This window comes from Felis catus, chromosome A1 (assembly GCF_018350175.1).
Source record: "Felis catus isolate Fca126 chromosome A1, F.catus_Fca126_mat1.0, whole genome shotgun sequence".
Classification (NCBI taxonomy): domain Eukaryota; kingdom Metazoa; phylum Chordata; class Mammalia; order Carnivora; family Felidae; genus Felis; species Felis catus.
In genome coordinates, this window is record NC_058368.1 from 101184697 (window position 1) to 101206687 (window position 21991).

The following is a 21991-nucleotide window of genomic DNA, read 5'->3' on the forward strand; positions in this document are numbered from 1 at the left end:
TGCTTTGACGAGTGGCACAGTAGATATAATGGAACTATTATTTATGAATCAAAACTCGTTTATTCGACAGTCTTGAGAGCCGGGAGCGCAAAAGACAAAAATCAAAATAATTCAATAAGAAAGGACTGTGCTTTCTCTCCCTTTCACATCCTGTGAAGATGTGATTAAACCCCAAATATCTAAGAATAGCCTGGAAAAGGCACTTTGAATATGAAATGAAATAAAACATGGAAAATGATTTTTTGGAAGGAAGATATGCAGTTGGAAGCACGTCTTCTGAATTATTTTCTTCGTTTGGCCACTGATTAACCTTAAGCCCCTCTGTTCTCTTTGCCTTATGTTACACCCCTAGCTGTCCCCTCCCAGCTGAGTGGCATATGACAGTGTACTGGCGAACCTGGCAGGGACACAGAGGGTGGAGATGTGCTGGGAAGGGGGTGGATGTGTTCTAAAATAATAAGAACCCCTTTTAGTATATATATGCACATTTACATGTGTCTTTGTTCTTTATTTGTGCTTTTCTAGAAACCTCTTGCCAAGCATCAAGCATTGCTGTAATTAATTAATGTTGAAATGATTGCGTTAGTGTTGTTAAGGTAGCTGGGCCTTTCCAGTCTTTCACTTTCCAGGGAGAGATCCTGGTGAAACTGTCATCAGACCTCTGCACGTGTTAGTGCTTTGGGCTTTAGAAGTGACCACGAAAGTTGTGCAAGTGTTTTCCTCACTCAGGAAGGGTTTCCTTTGAAAGTTTCTCTGTTTTGCAAGTACGCATGTAGCTTCGAGATGCTTCTCTTCCAAGTTTGCAGTGCATTTTAGGAGTTTTGAAGCCTAAAAGAGGCGTTAACTTGTGTTACTAGGAACTTGCGTTCAGATGTATGGATTCGTTAGTGGCACAGATACGTTGTTATCATAGTAACTAAATGTGCAAGGTAAGATGAAATGATCGTTGAAAGTTTCTGGGTCCTGAAACGCCAGGCTTAGCTTTGAGTATGATTTGATTTCATGCTGAATATCACATAAAGCAATAAGAATATGTTACAGTAAATGGATACTGAAACAGACTATTTTGTCCGACCCCGGTTACACTTGGAAAACCATATGCATATTATGGCTTAAGTCCCTGTGAAGTCTGTCCCATCAAATAATACTGTCATGATTTGTAAAACATCTATGTAAGCTGTCAGAAAAACACCTGATAATTTCAGAAAACTTAGATACACCAAATACATGTGCAGGAGGGGTTGTTGGGTGAGCGCTGATTTAAAGTTAATTGAGAGTTACTGGCAGAAATCCACATGGCAGGAGTTTTCCATTCTGTGCTAGACATGGCTGGGCTTCTTTGACTCACATGCCCAGATGTGGTGTGGCCAGGCCTTCCCAGATGATGCACAGTGATGGGTGCTTGATGTCCAGGTACATAGCCAGGGTGGGATCAGATGACTCAGGCAGCGGTTACTTCTCTCTTCCCTGTCTTTGCTCTCTGTTCAGACGTAGTCACCATCATTCACGAATAAGTTGAATTTAAGAATTAGGACTTCAAAAAAATTAGGCCCTTCATAGGCAAAGTAATCAAGTTCGTGGCTTCTTAGTAACGATGAGGCAGTCCTTAAATTACTCCATCGTATCCGAATTGATTATTGGAGATACGGGCAAAATTGGGGAAGATACCCACTCACTTTGATGCACTTGTTTTAGGCACCTGATTTGCTTTTTGCCTATAGTACTGGAATAGCTCTTTTCAGTTCTAGAATCTAGAATGCGGTCTTTGCACCAGCAAGTTTGGAAGTAGAAGATACTCTCTATAATTCTTAACCACATGAGTGAATTGCCAAGAAAGAGGAAGAACTCACTTTCAGTATCAAATTTGTGTATGACGGTTGCGAAATTTGGAGCGTTTTCTCTTATTTTCCATGACTTATTTTCAGACTTACAGCTGCTGAGTGTACATATTTTCTTCAGTTATTGACTCCATAAATCAGTTGGCTTTCCATCTTTGGCAGTTGGTGGCCATTCAGCCGTATACAGTGATAAAGCTTGGAACCTGCCGGTCAGACACCATTTCCCCTCTCTTTGAAAAACGCACACGCTTTTATTTTGATAGGAAAATTGTGCTAGAAAACCAGGGGCAAAAAAGACATCGAAGACAAAGTCGGAAGGAAAACAGGTTAGAGTTTCAAACACGTCCAAATTTGAAACAGGCCCCAGAATCCGAGGTCCAAAAGATTTTTCACTCAACGGACTGAGTATTTGGCCATGAAACCCAACCCATCTGAACCTTCATCAAAAGAGACTTTGTGTGTCTATATCCGTGAGCTTTTCCATGGGAGAGACCATCAAAAAGTCTCTGCCTTGATATAAAGGAAAAAGATCCGGGGACGCTTAGAGTTGCCAGATCGCCCTTTTTCATGACCACGCTGTTTACACTAAATGCAGAAATAAATTCCATTTGCCCTAGCCAGGTAAGAAATTAGCACTCAAGATCAAAACACATCCGTGGGGGTCCTGGGGCCACGGAAGTGTTATTTCTCGATTCTGTTCTGTTAATACTTTGCAAACAGACTCCCAATTCTTGTCTTCCTTTTTCCCAGGCTACTAACTTTTTCTTTGCCCTGAGTGGATTCAAAAGGAAGAAGCTGTTGGCATCTACACGCCCCAAGGGTTTATTTAGGAACTTCATAAACACTAGGGGTTTTGCATTAGCTTATGACCTAGGCCAGGGCAGCTGAAATCCCTTTTGCTTGAACCAGGAGTTAGAAATCCCTTTTCTCTTCTGTTTTTCTGCTGCAGAAACCCTCAACAGTCCTACTGGGGGGGCTCCAGAAAGGGGTAGGCAAAGCCTTCAATCTCAGTGGATTATTTTTTGATGAACCTGTCGTCTTTTTTTGTCTGCAGAAAGTATCTTTCTAATGCTTATCTTTATGTTGCCTCCTTTTTCTTTTCTCCTTGGGTTTTGTTTTGTTTTTTGGGGGGTTTTTTTTTGGTGGCACGTTTGCCTTTTAGCCTCCCAGGTGTACCATCAGCTGCTCACATTTGTGTCGTTTTGAGTATCATTGTTTGTAACTGGATGTGGTGGTACCAGAGGGGAAAGTAACCCTAGAAGGTGCTCTTTGGTGGGAGGAGCCTGGAGATGATCCATCACCGTGATCGTTTGTTTTCAGTGTGTCCATGTTCTTGTGTTCCACTGTCCCCCTGCCCCCAAATGCGAAGCTTCTGTTCTTTTTAGGGTTTCGTGTTCTCCAGGTCCTTTTGGCTCTGTACTTTCACCGCTTTCCTGCAATCTTTTCCTTCTTACATACAGCTGCATTTGCTTCTCACTCCGCGTGGCCAGCAGTGACCTAAGTAGCACTCCCTTTGAAGTTCTGGAAGATGTACACGTGGGCAGACTGACGTGGGGCAAGGAGAGAACGTGGCCCCAGCTGAACGAGTTTTGTCCTGGAGGCTTTCATGCCATGAAAGAAAAAAATCAAAGGATTAATATTTTAAACCAAACCACACTTAATTTTGTTAAGTGCTTCATCCTTTTTCTTTGTGTACACAAAACCGATTACAGACCCCAAGTAAATGAATTGCACATTTTACTGGGGTAATCGTTGGTGTAGTTGCTGCCAGTTACAGAGAATGCCAGGGGATGTACAAAATTTGTCTTTTTGCTTGCTTTCTGTTTAAATGTGTACCAGCATCGATAGATGCTAACTAACTTGACTCAGGCTTTGTCTGGCTTTTAGTTACTTTTTTTGTTGTTAATATTTGTTTATTTTTGGGAGAGCACAGTAGGGGAGGGGCGGAGCGGGGAGGAAGGAGGATTGGAAGCGGACTCTGTGCTAACAGGATGACAGCAGCAAGCCTGATGTGGGGCTCAGACTCTAGAACTGGGAGATCATGACCTGAGCTGAAGTCACATGGTCAACTCCTGAGCCACCCAGGTGCCCCTGGTTTTTAGTTAGTTTGTCACTGCGTATGGGGCACCACACTCTGGTTTTTCATGAGGCTTTGATATTTCTATGTTGAAACTCACGAGACTATTTAAGTTTGAAGTAATCAAAATGGGGTAAAATAGTGTGCCTAGTTCTCAGTCACCCTAATCACATTTCAGGAGCTGAACAGCTCCAGGTGGCTCATGGCTCCCATGTTGGACAGTGCAGATAACATTTCCACGATCGGACAACAGTGCTAGATGTCTCCAGTAGTTAAAAAAAAAAAAAAAAAAAAAAAAGCCATAAGCTTCTTCTGGTTGTGAAATGTCATCACTTTGTGAGGAATGCTTGTTGCGTATATTTTCAGAATAACGAAATGGCGTCTGTGTATGATGATGTGGGGGGAGCTTTCTTAGAAAGTATATTCACATTTAGCTCTTGAGTCGCCTAAGATCCTGGGAAGAGGGGAGCTAAATGCGGTGCCTGATGATGTCAGTCCTTCCATGCTCCTGCCAGTAGGACACATCATAGGGAGAAAGAACTTTGGAGTTGAAATCGATTGGATCTGCAGGTTTAGGACAGGAAGCCTAACCTTTTGGCCGCACCTTGACACGTTTACGAGAATGTTAGTTATCAGAATAAAAAGCAGAGTAACGGCAATGAATCCTGTGCCCTCAAATCACTTCCGTTGTAAACTGTGAGCCTTAATTCCTCTGGCCAGTTGTTCCAAAGAAGATTCCATAGCGGTGGTCATGTTTTCGAAGGCCTGCCCTTGGACTTGGAGATTTCTTTCCGTTTTGAATGTATGCCTACATCCTTAGGTGAAACCCTTTGATGCAGTCAATGTTAAAATTACTTTTGAATCTTTTCCTTTCATTCATACTTTTTTTGTGGGAAATAGTGAAAATCCAGGAAAAGAAGGAATCTTGTCTACTTGCTATGTAACTCCCAGACTTTCTGAAGGCTAACTTCCTGTAAATTTCTAGGCTGCGAGAGACAATCTGTTATTAGAGTGGCAAGTCGAGTTCACATTTTAGTTCTGAACTCTACGTAAAGTCAGCTTCTGCAGAGGTGACTGTAAGCGTGGGGTATAAAATCTTACTCTTCAGGATATCTGAGAATGAAGGGATATTGCTTTGTTTCTTGAGATCAGTTCAAGTAAGGTTTGGTTCTCCATCTTGGTCCTGGATTTTCTGGTTGCCCTGACTTCTCAACTGTTTACCAAATAAGATTAAATGGGTCGTATTCTAATTAGTATGTATACTCACAAAACCAAGGAAGGCTCTCCGTGCAGGGAACTGGCTGGTGCACACAATACAAGATGGAGGTCATGTTGTTGATACTACGCCTTGGGGGGCTGTGTCTTGGGACAGATTCTCAGGCTGCACATGTTGGTTGATTGTCTGGAAGCAGGACCAGAGCATGATGGGAGGCTAGAGAGCAGGTAAATCACTACGTCCCTCTTAGCGGAGAGACGAGGAAACCGTGAGGAAGTGGACTTACCAAAGTCTCCCAGCTGACTCAGGCTAGGGGCTGAAGCAGGACTCCCCGGTGCTGCTTTCCCTGTCGTGCAGACCCTTCCATGAAGTCAAGCTAAATTCCACGAAGTTTTTAAAGTTGTGCCTTAGGTCACTGGACACCTAGCAATTGCCTCTCAGGCCGTAGTATTGGGCAAAATGGATGTGTTAGAATTCTCTTTGTCTTTCCTTGGTATTACCTTGATAACAGACTTCAGGATAAGCCTCCCCATGGTCATTTCCACTCTTCGGTGTGTAAATCTTCGCGACTGTGACTATTAACATAAAAAGGATGGATTGACTCCTGACTATGGGAAATAAATCACCCCAACTTTTGACAGCAGAGTTAGAAAAAAAAGAAAAGAAAAGATTAATTGGCTTTATTTAGTGGCTTATTGTTTATTGTGATAGCTATTAAAAATAGATAACCAGAGGCTAATAACTGTTAATGGTCCCTTCACTATTAGAAAAATCAATTGTCAGTGGATATAGCATATATTAATAAATTATTTTGTTTATAATCTTCAATAGTTTAAAAAGTTCACTCCTGAGAGAATGATTTCTTGAGGAACACTTTAAGGTTAACGGTTACTATAAAGAACAGACTTGGCAGGCAGACGTTTGCATTTACATATCATATTAATGGCTTTCAAAGCAATATTTAATAATTGTAATAAAGTGCACGTGCAGTTTATCAAGATTGATAAACTCCTTTACCAAGGACGCTTATATGTATTTTTTGAAACTTGTTTGAGAGCAGTTAAATAGATTTCTAAATGTAAGTAATTAAAATTGTATAGTATTGAGTTATTGACCAATCCTGGACTATTAATCAAGCTAAAAAATTCTACAATCAGTGCTCAGCGTGCTGAAGCCTGGTAAAATAATAGTATTTGTGTTCAGTGAGGCAAGTAGCCACAATTAAGCACTTCACTTGACAAATGAGAGGGTACACTTTATTTTGCACTTAATTGAATTGTTTTACATGCTCGCTCGCCATTGTCTCCTCGTCCTTCGTCTTGGTTTCTGGTCTTTGGAGCCTACGCATTTGTGAAAGCTAGAGCAATTAAATCTGCTTTTGCCATTGGCTTTCTTTTTTTTTTTTTTTTTTTTAATTTTTTTTTTTCAACGTTTATTTTTGGGACAGAGAGAGACAGAGCATGAACAGGGGAGGGGCAGAGAGAGAGGGAGACACAGAATTGGAAACAGGCTCCAGGCTCTGAGCCATCAGCCCAGAGCCTGGCCTGACGCGGGGCTCGAACTCACGGACCGTGAGATCGTGACCTGGTTGAAGTCGGACGCTTAACCGACTGCGCCACCCAGGCGCCCCTGCCATTGGCTTTCTAAATGCAGCCAGAAACGTCTGGGCCACAAAGCAGGGCTTCGTGAGTGCTGTTAATATCGCTCATGACAGATTATTAATTTTCCTCACAAAAATTTTGATAAATTAGAGTTCCATCGAAGAAGGATGAGAACTAGTTTTGTGAGTGGGGAGAACTCCCCAGGGTTTCTATCACTCACCGGACTCTGCTTAAGTAAGCAGCAGAACTCTGGTAGAGCAGACAGAAGTCTAATGTCTTTTATGAAAACCCCAAATCGATTTACTTCTCGTGAACTGGAAAGAATGTTCTCTGATAATCTCGCTAATTATCAGGTATTTGTCACAACTTCCTTCCATTGGCTTTCCCATCACCGTCCTCCCTCTGCAGACACAGGAACATCCTGTCATGTCTGTGCTGCTCTAAGTCGTTGCTTGCCACGGATTAAACTGGAGAGCTCAAGTTTAAGAAGATGACCCACAATGGATAAATATTAGTGTATGTGTGTGGGGTGTGTGGGTGTAAAGAGTAAGTACCAGTCAGGACTTTTGTCACAGACAAATTGGGGTGCACACCGGTGTTGACACACTATCAAATGTCTACGTTGTAGACCCCAAGGCAGTTGCGTATTTATTGAAACACACAAGAAACTTGCCCACTTCTCTGCATATTTACCTCAGAATAAAGTCCTAACACCCTGCGGTGACCTTGGCTTCGAGAGTTTATTTCCCCTGAGGACAGTTGGGCCTCAGTTTTCTGAACCGACAGAGATAGTAACAGCGGCTTTCCCTGCCCCTGAGGATTATTGTAAAGATTACACTACGTAATTGTTCGTAAAGCACTTTGAAAAGTTAAAAGTGTCACGGAATCATGAGAGACAATTCCGTATCTTCTCTGGTACCGTTCCTGCTTAATCACGCCCATACTCTCCGTGCTCCCCAGAGTGCCTTAATAGTTGCCTCGGGTGGGGATAAAAACAAGAAAGCGAGGGTTCTTGAAACGGGATGGTTGATACCCGCAAGGAATATTCATTTGGGAGTACTGATGTGTCTCAGAAGCTCCGTGAATTGTGTTCCCAGGGCCACAGGCGCGGTCTTGGGGACCCAGCCGCCAAAGCCTTGGGTGCGGTTTTAAAAACAGAGAAAATGTCAGTGGCAAGTTAAGGCCCTTGCCTCGTGACGCTGATTTTTGCCGACTTGACACAGACAGTGATGACCAGGCAGTCTCTTTATTTGTTTCAGACCTTACCAGTGTGGTCACTGCTCGCAGTCCTTTTCACAACCATCAGAGCTGAGGAACCACGTGGTCACTCACTCCAGTGACCGGCCCTTCAAGTGCGGCTACTGCGGTCGTGCCTTCGCCGGGGCCACCACCCTCAACAACCACATCCGAACCCACACTGGAGAAAAGCCCTTCAAGTGAGTAGAGCCTGACCCTTCACCCACCCCTTTCCTTCTAGCCTTTTCCAAGAGCCAGCAGACCAGCTGGCACGGTGCCACTCAGCTCAGCCAGTGGAGAAGGTTTTGCAAGGTGAGCATCCAGGCTCCGAGAGGACTTCCTTGTTTGGTGGTTGGCATTAAAAGAACGATGTCCGGAAGCCTATACCCTGATCCTGGCTCAGGCTGTGCGGCCATGGACACAAGATGATCTTTTCTGGGTCTGCTTCCTCATCAGTAAAATAAGGGAGAAGGAGTAGGTCATTTTAAGATTCTAGTTCCTTGGGGAGCCTGGGTGGCTCAGTGGGTTGAGCGTCCGACTTCATCTCAGGCCATGATCACGCGGTTCATGGGTTTGAGCCCTGCGTCTGGCTCTGTGCTGTTAGCCCAGAGCCTGGAGACTTTTCAGATTCTGTGTCTTTCTTTCTCTCTGCCCCTCCCCCGCTCACACTCTGTCTCTCTTTCTCTCAAAAATAAACATTAAAAAAAAAAGAGATTCTAGTTCCTGAGGGTCTGTGCTTCTAGAATTTAAGCGGAGAGCACCTACAGTGTCCTCTTTTGGCCACCAGCAAGTTTATGACCGTGGGTGAGGTGACCCCAGTTTAGGACATTTAAATAGTGATCTCTTGGGGAACTTGAACGTTTTAGGATTCTGGTGAACTATTTCCTCCTCTTCCCCATCTGTTAAAGTGGTTTGACTCTGTGACAGTGGCCAACCTGTGGCCTTTCCAGTGTGTTCTTTGGATCTTAGAATTACGATATTGGTGAAACAAAACAGGACCACATACTGGGCATGTCTGAATTCTTGAGGATTCAGGCAATGTGGGAAGAGGTGAGAATGAATTCCGAGGGCTTTGGCAAGGTAAGAGCATCTGAGTGAAAGACTGTTTCTAGATACGGCACAGTCATGAAAACAGTGGACATCTGAATCATGCAAGGTGACCTGTTGGTTCACGCACTCGTTCAGTCGTTCATTTATCCATGTATGCATTCATTCATTCAGCACATACCTACTGAACGTCTTCTTTTGTACTAGGCACCCACCTAGTCGCGGAAGATACAAAGGTGAATGCATCTCCACTTCCCGGTCTTTGAAGACCACATAATTTATGGGGGAAGCCCAGTTCATAAACAAGTATGATAACATAGGGTAAAGACTGCAAAAGTGAAGAGCAGGAAAATAATATATATATATATATGGCCACAGGATAGCACAGAAATGGAGGGGTCAGTGCTGTCTGGGAGAGATAATGTTGAAGATACGTCTTGAAGGATGAATAGGAGTTTTCCAGATAGACAAAGGAAAGAGGTATTTCTGGCAGCCCAAGTAGGTGGAAAGGGAGTGTGGACTAGCACATTGGACTTGGTCTGGTCAGTTGTCTCTAAGCAACTTCTCCTGTCTTTGTGATGAACTCTGCTGTTCATCCCTCTCTGTCTCTACTCATTTGCCGTACTGGCTTTCGGTGGTTAAGAAGGAGGATTAAAAGGACTTAGACGTACAGCCTATTCATTTTCTTTAGGACAAGTTCAAGCCAGAAGGGAAATAATTGAGGCAATAAGAGATGAATCTTGCTCAGTCTCAGCCAAGGAGTCTTGTAGGCTCTCATTACCCATAATTTTCCATTTGGACCTATTGGCATGGGATGTCATTGCCATGGTGCTCAACCCCCGAGGCTGAGCTTGTCTCAGGGTGGCACAGTCCTGCTGGCCCGGGTCCTGCCTGCCTTGGTGTCTGCCATCGGAGGGAGGACTCATCAAAGATGGTCGTCTTTGCTTACCTCCCATGAATTAGTTACCTTTATTCATCATCCTTAACTCGTTTTCATCCTGGTTTAATTTGTGATATATATTGGTAGTAAAAATAGTTTTAATTGTTGTCTGTGTACATAGGTGTAGCTTGTTGACTGTGCAAAAGCATCTGGCTAAGGGGGATGGGAAGAGATCTGAAGTCAAGCCTGCATTGCCCCGGCCCAGCTGGACCCTCTAGGGCTGTGATCGCCCAAATGGACCTCTTTTCTTCTAATCTCCCCTCAGGGCCGGTGGTTAGCACGGGTTCTAGAGTTTGGTGTACTCTTTCCTTGCCCTCAGTCCTGACCCCTCAGAGGGTTAGCACGTTCTGGCTTCATCACTGCCCTGGATGTGGAAGATGACAGCAGCACATTTCCAGGGCCTTTGAGCAAGAGCGCTTTGCAAAAGCAAAGACGTACGATTGACGATCCTTCCGGCCCCTTACATTAGAGAGGGCAGCCGGACAGACACAGTGCCAGGAATCAGATTGATTTTTATCTTGTTGCTGTGTAAATAGATTTTAGTAATTAATTGAAGAGGTTTCAGGGTCAAAATGCGAAATAGATTTCTATTAATGTTAAGGTGTTACTTATGTGTAACCTCGTTGACTCCAACTCAATTTTTTTTTCTCTAACATCCTGTTTTTGTCATGTTTCCAATAGCGTTGCCATTTTAACTTACTTTGAATTCATCAGGTTAATATTTGAGGGGCTTTAATAATTGTATCATTTACCTTTCCAAAGGTGTGTTTTTGTGACCATCACGTAATTTCATCTGGAAAACGAATTAAGAAAAGCATGAGAATTGGTTGGATTAGATTCTGTGTGTGTGTTTTAGTTCATTCTGCCTTTACTCTTATTGGGATGATGGCTACATGCTATATGTATGGTTGGGTAGTTTTGTGTGTGTGTGTGTGTGTGTGTGTGTGTGTGTTTTTAGTTTATTAAATATATATTCCCAGGGGAGAACTGAGTGTATGCTGTTTTTAATAGTGCAAAACTTAAACATCTTCTAGGAAATGGAAAACTAAATCCTTCAGTGTATACAATCAGATCGTTCTGGATTGAACTATCCCAAGGGAGTTTTGGGAAGCTTCTCACCATTGCCCACAGATATCCATCCCACGGACATTTGTAAATATTATGAAGATACTCTTTTACAAGCTCATAAAACAAACATTCAAAAAAACCTTTGTTGCAGATTAGTCAATAAAAACGGATTTCACCTCAACAGTTAATTTTACTACTTCACCTAATGGGTATTGGCTTAAACAACGTTACAAAGAAGGAAAAGAACCTCGTAAAGCTGCAGAATCCTAAACTGTATGCCTTGAGCAACTTGCACCTAGATGCCTCCAGTGGCTCAGTCTCCAAATTGTCCCACCCGCCCAGGGCCCCGGAGGCTTTCACAGAATTTTCAGGAGCCTGCCATGACAGGGGAGAGCCCTTTCCAAGTTCTGAAATCTGCTGGGATGTGGGTTTAGGCAGATCAAGATTATTGCTGCCCAAAGAAGGCTGGAGAAGATATGGCGTTAAGAGATCAGAGTCTCAGTGTAGGATTTGCCTTGAAATCTGATTGGCTGAGAGCCCACTGAAATACTCCACCCCTCAAGCTGCAGGTAGATCGTGGGCCTGTTGGCAGCCAACTTGGGTATCTACTTAGAACTTCTAAAGTAAAAGAGCCCATAGGAAAAAAATACCTATCAAAGGAGCATGATGAAGGTCTTGGCTTTCAGTTTGTACGGTGACACTGGAAGTCATGGACAGTAAGGAGCAAAAGCAAGACATCATTTCATTTAACAGCATTTGCCAAGCTCTTTAGTGAAAAGAGGAAAGAAGGAAGGAAGTGAATTGGCATCTAAAACTTCTTTATAGTAAGGACTCCTTTTTCCTTCTCTATTACTAAACATTAACCATAATCTCTGAAGATTTTAGGGGGGCGGGGCTGCTTAGCTCTGCCTGGAGGACCCCATGTGAACTGCTTGATGCCCAGCTTTGGAGTCTGGGAAGACCAAAACTTCCCACAGGAAAGGTTCTTCTGTTCATGTCTGTTAGAAGCAGGGGAAAAATACTCATCCGTACGTTTTTGCCTCAAGGAAAGACAGATTGGCTCAGTATATACATTAAAAAAAAAAAAAGGATATTCCAAAGATCATCTAATATTTTAACAAGATTCATGCAGCAGAGCAAATAAAAAGAGCACATCAGTAAATATGCATTGAGCACATCGTATGTACAAGCCCTGTGCAGTTCGGTCCAATCGAACAAGCGTTTGGTGACAGTCTGTAGAGGCACGAAAGAGAGCTTCTTGGAGCTTCCATTCTGTGTAACAGAACTTGACCTCATTTTGGCCTCTGTCAGCGTCAGGTGGTCATGGTTAGGCTCCCTGTACCTGTAATCCAGTCACCTATCAGATTAAGTAAAGAATGATTTCCAATCTAAAAGGAAATCAAATATAACTAAGATACCCATATTCATAGAAAATTGGGGGTTTCTCTGTGCTGGAATATTTGGATGACTTTCCACATCATCGTTCACGCAGTGTTCCTTTCGTGGCTGTGACATCCGCATAGTGAGGAAGACGTGTGGGCAAGAGCATTTCTTTGCTCCCAGCTCATTACCCTCGTCGTGCTTTGCTACTTTTTCTGCTGCACTCGATGAAGTCCAGGGTTAGAGGTACCCGCTCCCCCATCTGTGATATAGTTCAGGGTTAATTACATGCCAACACGGATGAAGTCTGGCTTTGACTTGCCAGAACCCAGGTATTTACATGGAGTCCTTCTGATGAGTTTCATTAAACTATGAAAATAACTTGTGAATGGATTTTTTCTAAAATTAAAGGTGATGAATGTAAAATGGAGGCTCATTCCTTATTTAAAAGATTATTTCTGTATCCGATTGTCTTCATTTCCTCATTTGGTAAGGAACCAACCCACACCGATACACATATCTGCATGTATTTTCATTCACACTTGGAGCAGATGGCAGTAGAGATGATTTATTTTATTTTATTTTGTTTTATTTTACTTTATTTTGTTTTACTTTTATTTTATTTTATTTTATTGTATTTTATTGTATTTCATTTTACTTTATTTTCTCTTAGAGAGAGAGTATGTGCAAGCTGGGAAGGGGGGCGGGGAGAGAGAGAGAATCTCAAGCAGGCTTCATGCTTAGCACAGAGCCTGACTTAGGGCTCAATCTCACAACCCTGGCATCATGACCTAAGCTGAAATCAAGAGTCAGATGCTCAATCGACTAAGGCACCCAGGTGCCCCAAGATGATTTCTCAGTGAGGACCTTGGGAGTCCTATAGACAGACTTAGTAGATTTTCTTTTGCAACAAGTTATTTCGAGAGAGTAAGTATCTAGGAGGCCAGTTAGGCACACGCTTGAGAGTTATGTAATTCTCCTCTTAATGTTTCCGTCCAGCCTAGATAGTTAATTATTACGTTTAGATGTACATTTGTGCCTTATATGAAGCACTAACCTTCTCACTTGTGAATTCTTTATCTTCTCATATACAAGGTTAGAGGTGCAGAAGTGTGACCCAGGTACACGGTCTTTCCTTGTAATTTTCAAACAGTTTGCTTTGAAATGGATTCTGAAGCTTCAGAATTTTTTTTTTTAAAAGGAATATAATAATTTGAAAGTTGGTCAGCCGTGAAAGGTAGTATATTCTGACATGCTGATCCAGTAACTGATCGGTTCTCTAATAAACGATCAGCAATGCGATAACATGTCACCAGCCCTCCGGGAGCCCCACAGAGAGGATGAGCTAACCGTGGACGCTAATGAATACACCAAAAATCATTAGCTGATCAATACTTCTGAGTTATTTTCATTGAGCTGATAGGTCTGATACATTAAAGCTGACATTATACATTTGTCAAGATCACAGTGCAGTTTTTAACAGTGGAACGGGCTGCTAAAAATATTCCCCGGAAGACAATCAAAGAAACACAACTTCTTCACCCTGACACGTTCAGATGGAACGGGAGCCCTGAAAAATCCAAGCGTGATGGTCAAGTCCCAGGCTCCCAGCATTAAAAAATATACAAGAATCCCCAAAGTGGATGGATATGTTTTATTTATTTATTTATTTATTTATTTATTTATTTATTTATTTATTTATTGTAATTATCTCTGTGGCTAGTTACTTTGTATATAAGGTACTAATAAAAAGAAGAGAGGCTCGTCCCCCAGATAATGGGGCACATGGCATATGATGGAGCAGTGAGGGCTTTGTCTTGAGAGCTTTGCCACAATCCAGTCATGCAGGGACCTGAGACCAGTGACTACATTAGTTAAGAGAGGGACAACAGTCAGGGTGCCTGGGTGGCTCAGTCAGTTGAGCGTCCCACTTCTGCCAAGGTCATGATCTCACGGTTCGTGGGTTCAAGCCCGACTTCAGGCTCTGTGCTGACAGCTCAGCGCCTGCAGCCTGCTTGGGATTCTGTGCCTCCCTCTCTCTCTGCCCCTCCCCCGCTCGCACTCTGTCCCTCTGTCTCTCTCAAAAATAAGCATTAAAGAATTTAGAAAGAGAAGGAGGGACAACTGTCTGCGGCTCTTCTGAACAGCCTTTCCTTCAAATGATTGAGAAGAAGACATTGAGGGGATGTGGTAGCCGCTGTGCCCTAATGGGTGCTCGGTCAGTGCTCCAGGCAGCCCGTGCATGCAGAGTGGTGACAGGAAATCACTGTCTATGCCCAGCTTGCTGCTAGAGTTTGAGTGTGTGTATAGTCATAGACCCCAGCCAGGAATAGCAACCACCACAGAGAAACTAGAGACCACCATTGGAGGTGTGTGTGTGTGTGTGTGTGTGTGTGTGTGTGGGAGATAGGTTTATATAGACTGAGTGGCCATGAAGTTAGTGTGTTGCGTAGGAGGTGGGTTGAGCTCAGGGTCTCTAGGTTACAATCTCTTTCAAAACTATTTTATTTTTTAACATTAAAGCCAGGAGATACTCTTGGAGCAGGATGCCGCTTTGCTCATCAGACACACTGACTCCTCACTATGGCCCACAGTTACCTTCTTTCTACTGTACCTTCTAGAGGGCTGAGCCTCTTGAGCCACCCAAACACGGGTCGATCCTGAATTTTTCTGTCTCCCATCCCACCTGCAAACATTCTTCTCGCCCTGAGTTTGCTCGCACTGTGATACTTCTGCACAGAAACAACCACCCACACCCACCCCCTGCGGTCGCCGCGGACTAATGTAGTGCTTCCTCCACACCCCATGTTCGGAGGTGACACGGGATCTTTGGCCGCTGCGCCGAGGGGAGTAGAATCCCCGATTTTAAATTAGCAGCAGGTGAAATTCTATTTGTCATCAATTTCTCTTTGGGGTTACAGAGCAGAAAACTGCAGACAAGATGCTGCTTTGATGGCTCACTCCTAAAAATCTCTTTTTGTTCTTTATCTATTTGAACTGACAGTGATCAGAGCTGCAGCAGGACAGGGCTCTCTGGAGAAATCACCTTCCCCCTGCCTATTGACAGATCCCTCTGTTCTGCATCAGACGGGCTTTGTCCCGTCCCGGGCATCCAGGCCTTGGAAGGAGCCACCAATTAAACCTCTTGAGCCGGTAAAATCTGAAGCCACTTTGGAGTGTCTGTTCTCATTAGGCAGGATGAGAGGAAGCCCATCACCCTGCAGGCCCCCGCTCCCCGGTCTCAATTTTCTCTCTTGCCTCCACCAGGTGCGAGAGGTGTGAACGGAGCTTCACGCAGGCCACGCAGCTGAGCCGGCACCAGCGGATGCCCAATGAGTGCAAGCCAATAACTGAGAGCCCAGAATCAATTGAAGTGGATTAACTGATTGACTGGTTGGAATTAAACTGCAAGCAAAGTCATGATTAAATGTCATGGACACTTAAGCAAAACCAAAGATTTCCTCTGAGCAACTTTCAATCAGTCCCAGAAAACCAAAAGCAGTAATAAAATAAGTAAGATGTTAAAGAGATATTGATCCTGGCGTGGAAGTCAGACCAGGAAAGAGATTATTTATTTATGACTAGGGATGAGACTTGTTTCAGTGGACCACAACCTGGGACGGTTCACGTTTCCAGTCCTCCCATGTATTTGCTTTGTTTCTAAAAAGCTTTTTTAAACTGTAATTTAATACCAAAGGGAGGAATCGTGTGGGTTCTTCGGCTCACACTTGTGACTAAGAATGCACAGGGACTTCTTTCTCGTTGCACCTTTTTTTTTTTTTTTTTAGTAGCATGATTCAAGGGGACCCACATTGTACAGCCCTCCTTCCTGCCGTTGGGGTTTGCGTGGCCCGATTTGGCCACCCCAGCAGGACCGCACAACCAGAAGCCAGAGCCTCCGCTAACTCATTGCCACCGTCAGCCCCGCGGGTGGCCCGTGTCTGTGTTTTCCACGCTTGTTTCCAAGGCCCTTTTTACGCCACTCCTTCCGTCCATCCGTCCACCCGGCAGCCTGACCTTGAGGCAGAGGAGCCTTGAAAAAGAAGAAAACGGTTCGGTTTCAAGATTGAAGGGGGGGGAAAAAAAGTGGGGAACTTACTTTGTCTTGTCAAGATCTCAGAAACATTTAAAATGTACAGAGCTTCATAATACAGTATATCGTTCCGAAGCAGCTAGTGGAGAAGATTTTGTTTTCAATAACATTTTAGCTTAAAAAAAAAAAAAAAACCACAAAAACACAAAATAAAGTTCTTCGGTACGAAGCCGAAACATAAGGTATTAGGCTTCCAGGAACTTTTTTCATTGTGTCTGTGAAAGTGTTGAATACGTGAGCAGAAAGGGTGCCCGGCCCCATTGTCAGCGCTCTCTGAGGTAGTTTTGTCTTCTTCCCTCCAGTAGAGGAAGCCCGGGAGACCCCTTTCCTCACTCCTGAGTGTCAGGGGAGCGTTGCTGCAAAAACAAGGGAAAATAGCCCAGACCAGGAAGCAGTGAGTGGAGGAACCGGGGACAGGGTTGTGATTAGAACAGACCGCACAAGAGCAGCTCTTTTTATCAGTTGGAATTACCTGTTCATCTCCTCTGGTCCTTGATAATACTCTTCTCTCATCGCTAATCTGTTGGAAGAGCAAAGATGGTGTACATAATTTCACCCCCCCTTGGTTGAGCACAAGGGAAGTGAGTGAACTTGAGCTAGCCTTTTGGCAGTTCGACAGTGGTGCCTGGTCACATTGGGTGCACATCCCGCGAAACGATCCACTATCAGGAAGAGCGGGTGGCCGCTGTACTCGTGTCCGTGAGCTCCCAGCCTCGTGGTGGAGCCCAAGTCTACCTTGTAGGTGTCTTGATCGCGTGGTAGCAGGACACAGCCTTTTGAGGAACTCTTTGTCTCTTAGCCCTCCCCCGGTCTTCCCTTAACAAAAACACGAGACACGGAACTGGCTGCCGGAAGGCAAGGGTACCCCTGTGTGGTGCACCTGATTCTGTCCTCATGGATTTGCTTCTCAGAAAATCTTCCTTTACTTTTAACTTTGCCTCCCCGCCCCTTAGCACCCAACTGCCACATTTAAAATGGGTGTGGAACAGGGCCTCATTGTGTTTGTAATTTATCTATATATACATGGTTAAAAAACCAAACTGAATCGAGTAAATTTGAAGATCTGATTGGCTTTATTAAAGGATTCATGAACTGGACTGTGTCCCATCTGGCGAGCAGAGAGATGCTTCCAGGATTTGGACTAAGTAGTAGGTTTTTGTAGGAAGAAAGGAGGGGGAGGAAGTTATCAGCAAAAGAAAAGGAAGGGTTCTTGCAGGTCACGACATCTTTTTTTTTAGTGGGAAGGGAACTGGCAGGATTTTTATCATGCAGGTTACTTCGCTGGTCAGGAAATTTCAGATGGACTCATAAAAGGTCACATTCGTGGGTTAGGTTGAAACTGTAGTTAAATCGTGGTTGACTCTTGTGTGGGTGCAAATGACTCCATTTCAGGCTTGTTATTTGTCTTTTTTAACAATATATTTATATCTCAAAATAATCTCTAAGATTGTGGGCTCCCAGGAGGAATTTGAACAATCCTGATCTCCATTGTCAGATATGACCTAGAATGTTCTCTTGGTTCTTTTTGGCTTTTTGTCGAGCAACTTGTAAGCATCCTGTGCTGCCCTGTAAGTTTTGCTGATGAAAAGTATTCCCTCTGGTAGATAGGAATGTGTTTTGTCTCATAGTTCCTTGTCTTAAATGATGGAGGCATTTGCCAAAACTGCGTGCCATTGGGCACGGTGGAAAGAACACGGAGCCTTAGTAACCTAAAACCTCTAAGAACATGTCAGATTGGCTGTACAGAGGAGGAAGCTGTTCCATTTATTAAAGATGAAACATTTGGCTGTACATTTTGAATGTGATGCAAAGGGACTCACCTGTATGTCCCCAACAATTTTTTTCCCTGAGAAAAATCGCTCTGTCATTTACCGCATTTCACAATGAAACACGCATGTGCTCTACTCAGTTCCCAGGACCTCCGCATGCAAGATGGAGAAAAATTCACTCCTCCCTTTCTGCCATGGGAAGTGTCTCTTTTTTTTTTTTTTTTTAAACATTTATTTATTATTTAGAGTCAGAGCATGATCATGGGAGGGGCAGAGAAAGGAGGAGACACAGAATCCAAACGAGGCTCCAGGCTCCAAGCTGTCAGCATAGAGCCCAATGCGGGGCTTGAACTCACAAACTGTGAGATCATGACCTGAGCCCAAGTCGGTTGCTTAACCGACTGAGCCATCCAGGCGCCCCGGCCACGGGAAGTTTCCATAACTGTGGTCTCTGCCACTCTCAGGGTTTTCCTAGCTGACCCCGAAGTCCCACTTCATATGGCAGCAACCTTTTTAAACCAGAAGATTCTTCTAGCTTTCTGCTCCATTGAAGCCTCTTTTTCTCCTTTATTGGAAAGGGAGACGTTTGGCATGTCTTTTCCACCCAACTTGGTCAGAAAGATTTTCTCTTTAACAAATAGAAAATCGAGGACGGCCCTAATGTTCACATTGCTGAGCCGTCCTCAGTTTCTAGCGGACTAGCCCAGGCTGTCTGTTCGTAAGACAGGCCTCGACCTATAAATTGACTTGAAGTCCTGAAGCAGGTCCAGACATTATTTGGGTTATAAATGCTTTTAATTGAGGTATGTGCCACGGAGGGGATTTCTCCCTAATATCTCCCAGCTATTGCTTGAGCGTTTGTACTTAAAAATGATAGATACTCAGGAGGCTGCAAATGGGTGGCAGAAACTGCAGTCATAAATTTTGCCAGTTTCCCTTCTCAGCAACTTCCTAATTCATTACAGTGTGAAGAGCATAAAAGCTCGGAATCGCTGGGACAGGGGGAGGCTGTCCGCCGAAGCGGTATTTGCCTCCTTAAGCTTTCCATGATTACCCTCTTCTATCATTGGGGAACCCTTTTTATTTCCAGAATAAGATGTACTATCCTCGCACATGCTCATTTGTCTAGCTAAGAGCCTAAGCCAAGGGGAAATGCCAGGTGGGGCTGCAAAAGTAACATTTCTAGAAAAATCTCAGTAACTGGAGGTAAAGCCACATATTTTCCCCAGGAAATGTGCATGATTTTTTTTTAAACCTAAGCTTTTGGTTTTGGTGGTCTTTATCTTTCAAAGTGACTTTTCAAAAGGGGAAGATAAACTTTTACAGAGTTATTGTGTGGATAGTTAAAGCTGTAAAACCAAATCCCTACAGGCAGGCTCTACACTGTCAGTGCAGATCTCTTCACGGGGCTCGATCCCATGAACCATGAGATTGTGACCTGAGTGGAAGTCAGACACTTAACCATCTGAGCCACCCCGGGTGCACCAGCAAACTCTTTATTTTGTATAAATGCCCCCTTTTAGGTGTTCGCTCTAAGTGGCCTTATTTAAGTGATTATTGATGAAAGAATACAATTTTCTCGTATTCTCCCTTGTAAGTGGCTGGCTAATAGCATGGGGATTTTAGTCCTTTAGGCTGTTATTTTAGTGAAGTCACAGAGGTTGCTACAGTTGTGAGCCTCAGATGTCAGTGCAACTGGGGACCAGAAGGTAGCATATTTCAAAAGAAATTAAGATGTGCCACTACATTGTCTTTGGCTGACCCACTGGGCTACTTAGCATCCATATCGAGGTACCAGGACTGGAGTCCAGAGTCTTAGTGTTTTTACGGCCCTCTTCTAGGGGTAGGGAATAAATACGGGCTGGACGTGCTCAGGCAGGGAACGCGGCATCCCCTGCGTGCGTCTGAGCGGCCTCATTGGTGACAAGCCTTGGCAATGCAGCCCCTGTCCCCACTTTGTGGCTGTGGTGCTCTCAGAGGTGGCGACCCCTAAATGGTACCCAGGTGTCTTAGCAATATGGACACCCACCTTTGGTTTAAGAAGAGCAGTTGTTTGGTTAAATTTGGTTTTGGACCTCACTCTCCATCTTTTCGTGCAGCTAATACTGGGTGGTCTTCCTCTTCCATGAAACCACTTTCCCAGGCCTCGGGTCTCTGGTGTATCATTGTGAAATTAATTGGTAGTAACGGGTTGCAAGAGTTGTTCCTGCAAGCAGCTAACATTTCATTGCGTTTCATGGAAGAAATAGCATCATTGCTGTTATTAGAGTGCCCTGCTGTAAAAACTGAAACACAGGTATCTGTTGCGTTGTTTAAAATAGGAAACATGATGCATCTAAAAAAGCAGGACATTTCTGGAACAGCCTGAGGTCAGTGGGTCCCTCGGAGGAGGCCCAGGCAGCCTTGTGTTTTAGGAGCGAATCTGTCGTTCTCTAATTGAGGCTACATATGCCTGCAGGAATCGGGCACATAGCAAACACACTTTCTGAAAAGTTCGCTTCTCTTTTCCTTCTTCGATGTGCATTTAATTTTATCTCCCATAACCTTTTCCAGTTCCTGACATCAAATCCTAAAAGATCCTGAGAGATGTGCTGCTTTGAGTGATAACAGCACGTTCCAGAAATGTCATTCATTTGTCAGGAGCCTTTCAAGGCAACGAGGTTCGGAGACGTTTTATGAAGCGACTGGATGTTTGGGTATTATCCAGCCAAGAGTGTGAGGTTTCCCTATCACTTAACACCTATCTGGACTACTACCAAATAACAACGTAGAGTCCCGGGAAGAGCCACATTTCAGACTTTCTCAAGATTCGATTCTCCAAACCCAACGATCAGCTGTCAGGAACAACTGGCCAGGGAGAACCAAACTGAAAAGGATATTGCTTTCCTTGTGGAAGGCTTGTGTCAGACGTTGAGCCTGTAATTCATGGTTGTGTTTAACAATGCCAGTATTTATTTAGTTTCTTCTTTTTAAGTAACGCGTGTCAGATAGTTCATCGGATCAATAGGAAAAATGACAAGAAACAAAAATATGTCAGAAAACAGAGCACAGACATTAAACTATTGAACTACCTTCCCTCTGTATTGAGAGGCAACCGTTGTGCTTAGAAAACAGTCTGTTGACTAAGTTTTAATAGGAAAATAAAATGAACGGGTCGCCTGGGTGGCTCACTCAGTTAAGCTGCTGACTTTGGCTAAGACCACGATCTCACAGATTATGAGTTCGAGCCCTACATTGGGCTCTCTGCTGTCAGTGCCAAGCCACTTTGGATCCTCTGTCTCCCTCTCTCTGTCCTTTCCCTTCTCTATCTCTCTTTCTCCCAAAAATAAATAAACATTTAAAAAATTAATAAAATGAGCTTCTTTTCCACACGTTGACAGGAATAATGATAGCAACTTGTATTGTGCAGTCACTGGTAGGCACCGTTCTAACTGCTTGACATGGATTATCTTACTTTAATCCCCAGTAACTCTGTAACAAAGATACTATCATTTTCCTCTTCTCATGTGTACTTAATCTTAGCAGCTTCTTTACCGTTTTCCCCCCTCCAAAACCACACAACAGTAATTTTCTAAGACGGAAAACCTCTATTCAAAGCCTCTTTTTGAGAACAAGAGTTTTTTTAAAATAAAAAGACACAAGTGTCATGTGTTTATAAAACGTGTTTCTAGAAACAATGCTGAGTTGCTCTTAAAATATGTGTCATTGTAGGGGCGCCTGGGTGGC

At 43.7% G+C, this 21991-nt stretch overlaps 1 protein-coding gene across 4 annotated transcripts in view; it reads left to right on the forward strand.

Annotated features, from left to right (window-relative positions):
* PRDM6 (PR/SET domain 6) overlaps window positions 1-21991 on the forward strand; it is a 234860-nt gene that overhangs the window by 89601 nt on the left and 123268 nt on the right. The window contains exons 7-8 of one of the 4 annotated variants that reach the window (XM_011283422.4): window positions 7992-8168; window positions 15671-16679. In XM_011283422.4, coding sequence (XP_011281724.2) covers window positions 7992-8168; window positions 15671-15785 — 292 coding nt within the window. In that variant the 3' untranslated portion in view covers window positions 15786-16679. The other 3 variants (XM_045058236.1, XM_045058247.1, XM_045058252.1) reach the window with 3 other exon arrangements.